This window comes from Pyrgilauda ruficollis, unplaced genomic scaffold (genome assembly GCF_017590135.1).
Source record: "Pyrgilauda ruficollis isolate IOZ18807 unplaced genomic scaffold, ASM1759013v1 scaffold306, whole genome shotgun sequence".
In the NCBI taxonomy this organism is placed as follows: Eukaryota; Metazoa; Chordata; class Aves; order Passeriformes; family Passeridae; genus Pyrgilauda; species Pyrgilauda ruficollis.
The window spans coordinates 40,361-47,418 of NW_024524445.1; the positions used below are offsets into that span (position 1 = coordinate 40,361).

At 70.7% G+C, this 7,058-nt stretch overlaps 1 protein-coding gene across 2 annotated transcripts in view; it reads right to left on the reverse strand.

The window, feature by feature from the left end:
- The window catches only part of NOS3 (nitric oxide synthase 3), a 9,982-nt gene extending 3,433 nt beyond the window's left edge, over positions 1-6,549 (reverse strand). Inside the window, exons 1-14 of one of the 2 annotated variants that reach the window (XM_041473896.1) lie at positions 5,726-6,549; positions 5,213-5,304; positions 4,998-5,139; positions 4,624-4,763; positions 4,050-4,224; positions 3,468-3,569; positions 3,085-3,279; positions 2,474-2,547; positions 2,236-2,380; positions 2,011-2,115; positions 1,767-1,834; positions 1,567-1,683; positions 764-938; positions 457-635 (exon numbers count right to left, since the gene is read on the reverse strand). In XM_041473896.1, the coding sequence (XP_041329830.1) occupies positions 457-635; positions 764-938; positions 1,567-1,683; positions 1,767-1,834; positions 2,011-2,115; positions 2,236-2,380; positions 2,474-2,547; positions 3,085-3,279; positions 3,468-3,569; positions 4,050-4,224; positions 4,624-4,763; positions 4,998-5,139; positions 5,213-5,268 (1,673 nt within the window). In that variant the 5' untranslated portion in view covers positions 5,269-5,304; positions 5,726-6,549. The remainder of the gene's footprint in view (positions 1-456; positions 636-763; positions 939-1,566; positions 1,684-1,766; positions 1,835-2,010; positions 2,116-2,235; positions 2,381-2,473; positions 2,548-3,084; positions 3,280-3,467; positions 3,570-4,049; positions 4,225-4,623; positions 4,764-4,997; positions 5,140-5,212; positions 5,305-5,725) is intronic. The other variant, XM_041473895.1, reaches the window with a different exon arrangement.
- Between the last annotated feature and the right edge of the window lie 509 nt (positions 6,550-7,058).

Consider the following 7,058-nt stretch of genomic DNA (forward strand, 5'->3'; position numbering starts at 1 on the left):
GGGCATGGGACGCGCGGGAAGGTACGGAGGGCTGGGGGACACGGGTGGTGAGGAGGGCACGGGGGGCTGGGGACACCGTGGGACACGAGGGGACACAGGGGTACATGTAGGGCTGGGGCACATAGCGGGACTGGACGGACTGGATGGCGATGAGGGGACACGGAGGGGAAGGGGAGGAAACAGGGGTTTGGGGGGACACGGAGGGGAAGGGGAGGAACAGGGGTTTGGGGGGACACGGAGGGGCTGGGGGGCTGGGAGTCGTGGGGTGAGGAGAAGACTGGGGGGAACCAAAGGGTCTTGGGGAGGTCATGAGGGGGCTGGAGGAGTCCCTGGGGGGCTGGGGGCTGACCCCACAGAGCTGTGGGGTGTGAGGGGATCCACAGGGTGCTCGGAGGGTGCTGTGGGGTGTCCCGGGGAGGCCACGGGGTAGGGGTCGGTGAGAGGCGGGGGTGACACGGGGAGTCGGGGGTCCCGCAGGGTATGGGGGTCCCGGAGGAGTCGGTACCGGCCAGAGTCTCGGTGGCCTGGGGCTGCGGCACCAGCCGGTGCCTCTGGCGCTTCCAGCCCTGCGGCGGGGCGAACAGCTCCTCGGCGCCCCCCGCCCCGTCCCCCACGCAGAATGTCTCGCAGGCAGCCTGGGGGTACGGGGGGGGGGCGGTGGGTGCCAAGCGGGGGGGCCTGTGGGTGCCCCCCTGCCCCGGTACCTGGGGGAGCAGGGGTGCCCGTGTGCAGAGCGGCTCCTGAGGGCCCCCAGCCCCCGTACCTGGAACACCTGGCGTGCCCAGGTGCGGAACGACTCCTCCTGGGCGCACAGCTCGTCGCCCTCGCCCAGGGGCAGCACCCGCTCCCCGCCCAGCTCCTCCAGCCGCGTGTCCACGGCCCGCGCGAAGGCGCAGAAGTGGGGGTACGCCCGGGACCCCAGCCCGAACACCGCGAACCTGGGCGGGAGTGGGGGGTTGGGGTCTCCAGGGGTGTGGGGGTACGCCCGGGACCCCAACCCGAACACCACCGGCCTGGGCGGGGGTGCACTGGGGGGATCCCCAAAGTCAGAGGGTCCTGGCCATTATCAGGCCATTACATGGGGGGGTCACGGGGGCCCCTCGGGGCAGCTCCTGTCCCCACCCACATCCGCAGGGCAGACGGGGCTGGAGCTGCCGGTGCGGTGAGAGCCCAGTGCCGGAGCTGCCGGTGCGGTGAGAGCCCTGTGCGGGGCACGCCCAGCCCCAGCAGGGCAGCGTGCCCAGGCAAGGAGCCCGTCCCCATCCCTGTTCCCTGGCTGTGCCCATCCCTGTGGCCCGGGTACTGCAGCACTCCCGACGTGCCCAGGCCGAGCATCCTGTGCCCATCCCCATGGCCGTGCCCATCCCTGTGTCCGTGCCCATCCCTGTGTCCGTGCCCATCCCTGTGTCCATGCCCATCCCGTGACCATCCCGTGCCCATCCCATGCCCATCCCATGCCCATCCCATGCCCATCCCGTGCCCATCCCGTGCCCATCCCGTGCCCATCCCATGCCCATCCCGTGCCCATCCCGTGCCCATCCCGTGCCCATCCCGTGGCCTCGGTACCGCAGGGCTCCCAAGGTTCCCGCACTGTCTGTGTTGCTCAGCTGCCGCCGCTTCTTCTTCCAGGAGGACACGAGCTGGTCGGACTGGGAGACGCTGTTGAACCGCAGCTTGTAGCTCCTGGGGGTTTAGGAGGGCGAGGGGGGTCAGGGGGGATCCTGCCTCGGGCCCAGCAGGGACCCCAGGACCCCCGGGGTGCTCACATGGGCGGCTCCGCCTGGGAGGTGCCAGTGTAGGGCGATGTCATCTCCATCAGGGCCTTGGAGAAGCTCTGTGGGGGCAGAGTGTCACCCGCACACCCTATCCCCACCCCATCCCCATCCCATCTCCATCCCCAGCTCTATTCCATCTCCAGTCTCAGTCCCATCCCATCCCATCCCCATCCTCATCCTTATCCCCATCCCATCCCATCCCATCCCATCCCATCCCATCCCATCCCATCCCTACCTCAGCACATTCTGGAGGGTCCCCATTCCCAAATGTGCTGGTGACCACCAAGACCAGGGTCTCATGCTCCAGGGCCACCACGTCATACTCATCCATGCACAGCACCTTCATGGAATCCCAGGATTAGGATCCCCCCACAGACCTGAACCTCCCCTCACCCAAATCCAGCCACAGGGCCTTTGGGGGAGGTGGGCGAGGGGAATTCTGCCCCTTCCTCCTGCAGACCTTGGGGTCGAAGGCGCGGCGGAAGAGCTGGCACAGGTTCCAGGCGTAGGTCCGTGATTTCCCGGTCTCCGTGCCGTAGAGGATGGTGGCCTTGACCCGCCGTGCCATCACGTGTCCCATGAGCTTGGCTGAGATCTTAACAGCGCTGTGGGGTCCCCAGGGCACCATGGGGTCAGCACGGCATTCCCAGAGACCCCAGAACTGCCACGGGATCCCCAGGGTCGGGGGGTTCACCTACTTGGCCACTTCCTTGAAAGTCTTCCTCCGGGTGACAGTGGTGCCTTTGGACACGTAAACCTTCCAGGCGTCGGGCTGTGGGGCAGGAGGGGGTGGTTGTGGGGCAGGGGGCCATGGGGGCAGTTGTGAGGTGAAAGGGTTGGGAGTGTGTGGGACGGGGGAGCAGGGGTTTGGCTGTGAGGAAGAAGGGTCGGGGGTCTGTGGGGCCAGACCCACCTGGTACCAGCATGTGAACTGGGGGTCATGGGGAGCCCTGGGGGGCTGGTGGGGGCTGGAAGGCCCCCACGGGTGTGGGGAGAGCCCCAGCTGGGTGCTGGAGCATCCCAGGGGATGCTCAGGGGCTGCTGTGGGGTGATGCCAGGGCAGGGTGATGCAGAGGGTTGGGGGTCCCGCAGGGATCAGCAGTGCCCAGGGCAGTCCCAGAAAGTCCTGGGGGGTCCAGGGGGCTCAGCGCCAGCTGACCGAGGGTCTCAGTGCCCTGGGGCTGCACCTCCAGCCTGGCAGGGGGCAGAGGGGCTGGGGAGCCATGGGGCACGGAGGGTCTGTGGGTCCAAGCCCACGCCTGGCAGCAGCAGGGGCTGTGGGGCAGGATCTGTGGGGCAGGGGTCCCACCTGGTAGCGGAAGGTGGGGCTCAGGTGGTAGTTGACCATCTCCTGGTGGAACACCGGTGTGAGACTGCCCGAGAGCGGGGGCACGATCCAGGCCCAGTCCGCGGGACAGCCGCCCCGCGCCCGCCCCTCGGCCGCCAGGTGCTTCATGAAGGACTCGGTGGCCGCGTGGTGGTCCACGATGGTCACCTGGGCCACCTGCGGGGACAGGGGCATGGCAACGTGGGGAGGGGGGACGCAGGGATGTGGGGGTGCCCGAGGCCCATCACTGTGGGGCTCCAGCACTGAGAGTGTCCCGGTAGGGGGGTCCCAGCCGTGGGGAGCTCCCACAAGGGGGACCCCAGCAGTGTGGGGGTCCCGGCGCTGGGGGCCCACAGGGGTCCCACCTGGAAGCTGTGCAGCACGGCCACGTTCACCTCCACAGCCGCCCGGTCCTTCCAGAGGGACGAGCTGCTGCCCGTGTCCAGCCCCATGCGCTGGGCCACCTCCTGCGGGGGGCAGCAGGGAAGGGTCGGCCGGGGGTCCCCGAGGGGTCCCAGATGGGGCCCTTGTGGTGTCCTGTTTGGGGTGCCAGAGGGCTCCTGGGGGGAATTCTGGGGGAGGTTCCGGGAATGATCCAAGCATGGTCCTGGCAGGGGTCTCGGGGGTTCTGATGAGGGTCTCTGGATGGGCCTGGAGGGGGTCCCAGAGTGGTCCCAGTGGGGGTTGCTGGGGGGTTCCCGGGGTGGGCCAGTATGGGTCCCAAGGGAAATATTGGGGGCTACCAAGGGGCTCCCAGGAGGGGTCTTGGGGGGACCCAAGTGGAGTCCCATGGCGGTCTCTCGGGTCCCAGTGCAGTCCCGGGGTCCCTGTGCAGCCCCGGGGGTCCCTGTGGGGTCCCAGTGTGATCCCGGGGGTCCCAGTGCAGTCCCGGGGTCCCAGTGCAGCCCCGGGGGTCCCAGCGCGGCCCCGCGGTGCCGGGGGCTCACGGGCAGCACGTCGTAGCGGTGGCGGTCGCAGAGGTTGCGGGAGCCGATCTCGGTGCCCATGTACCAGCCGTTGAACGGCGCCGCGGGGAACTCGAGCCCCCCGATCTCCAGCAGCAGGTTGGCCACGGCCGGCAGGGCGTGCCAGCGCAGCCCCAGCTCCGAGAACCACTCCAGCCTGGGGGCACGGGGGCTGTGGCCGCACCCGCACACCCACCCCGGCCCCGCACCCCCCCGCGCCAGCAGCCAGCCCCCATCCCACCCGCATCCCACCCAGGGAGGGTCAGCACACCCGTGGCTCCGTCTGGGGGGATCAGCACCCCAGCATTCCAGGATCCAGCCCAGGAGGGGGTCAGCAACCCAGTATCCCAGCCAGGGAAGGCGCCGGCATTCCAGTACCCGCCGGGGATGGGATCAGACCCACGGCTGCTCCCTGTCCCCGGTGCGGTTCCCCAGCCTCCATCCCCCGCTCCTTCCCCTCTCCCGACCCTCCCCAGGGGTGACCCCGGCGCTCTCCAGCCCCGGTCACGGGAGAGTCCCTTGGCCAGAGGGATTGCGGGGGCACAGCCGCACTCACGTGGGGTGGTGCAGCGGCACCTCGAGCACCAGCTCCGGGGGCAGCGGGAAGAGCTCGGGGGACTCGTCGGGGCTCTGCAGCAGCAGCGGCAGCACGTCGAAGCGGCCCCCCCCGGGGGTCCAGCCGTGTTGGATGCAGAGCTGAGTGGGACAGCGTCAGGGGGGCTCCAGGAGGTGTTGGGGGGCGCGGGGATTGGGGGAGATGAAGGGCATGGGGGGGATGGAGGGGGATGGAGTGGTATGAGGAGGGGGAAGGAAGAGAGACGGAGTGGGGATGGAGGGCGGCGTGGAGGGAAGACTGAGGTGGGGATGGAGAGGGAAGCGAGGAGGGGCGGGGAGGCGGTGAGGGAGCCTGGGGGTGCAGGGGTCCCCCACCTCGGTGATGTCCACATTGGCAGGGTCGCCCCGCACGGAGCCGTCGGGCTGCCGATAGCCCGCGTAGCGGATCAGCTGCGGGTTCCAGATGCGGAAATCGCCGCGCCCCGGAGCCCGCGGGGGGAAGATGGTGATGGCCGACCTGGGGGGGCCGGGGAGGGCCGTCAGGACACCCTGCGGCCGCGGGGGTCGGGGGACGCCGGGGGGATTCTCACCGGATGTTGCCGCGGTTGGTGGCGAACTGGATGTGCGAGCAGAGGAGGCTGAACATCTCCCCCAGCCCCGCGCAGTCCCGGGCATCAAACACCTGCGGGGGACAGCGTGAGTGCGGGGCAGGTGGGATGGGAGCCCCCGGGGGAATCTGCGGGCCGGGGGTCCTTTGGGACGGGGTCCTCACGGGGCGGAGGTGGCGTGGGGTCTTTGTTGGGGTGGGAGTTCCCTGTGGAAGCGGGGTCCCTTGGGACGGGGTGCCGTGAGTCAGGGTCCCCTGGCTCCCCCTGCTACATGTGCGAGGCAGGGTCTCTGTGCGGTGGGGAGGGGGTCGCCCCAGGACACGGGACATGGGATGAGGGTCCCCGCGGTGTGGGGTGGCCATGGGGGTGCTGGTCCCCCTGAGGTGGGGTGGGGCTCCTGTGGGGTGGCTCGGGCTGCCTTTGGGTCGCTGTCCCCAGCAGTCCGAGGTGTGTCCCCGCGGGCTGTGGTGGGCGGGGGTCCCGAGGGGGCCGCACCTGCAGCTTGTTCCACTGGATGCGGCCGACGCAGCGCGCGGCGTTCCGCCAGGCCTGCTTGGCTCCGAACGCCAGCTCGGGCTCCCGCAGCCGGTACGAGCCCGAGGCCGCGATGTCTGCGGCCACCTCCCGCAGCCGCTGCGTGTGTGCCGGGGAGTTCTCCCTGCAGGGGCACCCTCAGCACCCGCAGACACCGGGACCACCCCCCAGCCCCCCCAGACACGGGCAGGTAGGGGGTAGGGGGGCCAAGCAGCGACAGCGGGGTGCTCTGGGGCACGGATGGGGTGTGGGATGTGCCAGGGCAGGGATGGGGGATCTGGGTGTACTCTGGGGGAGAGGTGGGGATATGGGGCACCCCAGGGCATGTCAGGAGCTGTGGGGGTACCCTGGCGTGCAGGGGGGCATGTGGAGTGCTCTGGGCAGGGACGGGGCTGGGGGTGCTCTGCGGCAGGGGTGGGGTTTTGGGGTGTCCCAGGACAGGGATAGGGATATGGAGGTGTTTTGGGCAGGGGTGCGGCTGTGGGGTGCCTCGGCACAGGGGAGGTCCAGGCTGTGGGGTGGAATGGGGCCGCGGGGTGCCCGCACAGGGCTGGGGCTGGGCTGTGGGTGCCCCGGGGCCGCGGGGTGGCCGTGCCCCTGAGGGGATGTGCCCGTGCCCCTGAGGGGGTGCCCGTGCCCGCTCTGGGGGTGCCCGTGCCCGCTGAGGGGGTGCCCGTGCCCTCTGAGGGGGTTTGCCCGTGCCCCTGAGGGGGTTTGCCCGTGCCCCTGAGGGGGTGCCTGTGCCCGCTGTGGGGGTGCCTGTGCCCGCTCTGGAGGTGCCCGTGCCCGCTGAGGGGGTGTGCCCGTGCCTCTGAGGGGGTTTGCCCGTGCCCCTGAGGGGGTGCCCGTGCCCGCTGGGCCGTGGCGCAGAGCGTGTCGTAGCTGATGCTCCCCGTCTCCCAGTTCTTCAGGCGGGCGAAGCGCGGCGGCTCCGCCGGGGAAGAGGGCGCCGAGCTGGGGGGTGACACGGGGCACCCCTGAGACCTGCCCGGGCACGGGGGGGCCAGCCGGGGGTCCCGGGGGACTTGGAGAGAAAGGCGTGCCCCCTCGGCACTTTCTCCCGCTGCTCGGACACCGGGACCCCTCGGGTGCGGGACCCGTCCGGGGGTGGCGGCAGGAGGGCTCTGGGTGGAGGGGAGCAGGGCCGGGCTGTGCGGGGACAGCGAGGGGCCCCGGGGGCTTCCCCAACATCTGGTGCTGCTGGGGGCCGGGGGGTCCCGAGCCCCCGTATGCACCCCGGGGATGGGGAGCGGCAGGGGATGGAGGGCAGGGGATGGGGGGGCTCAGAGGACCA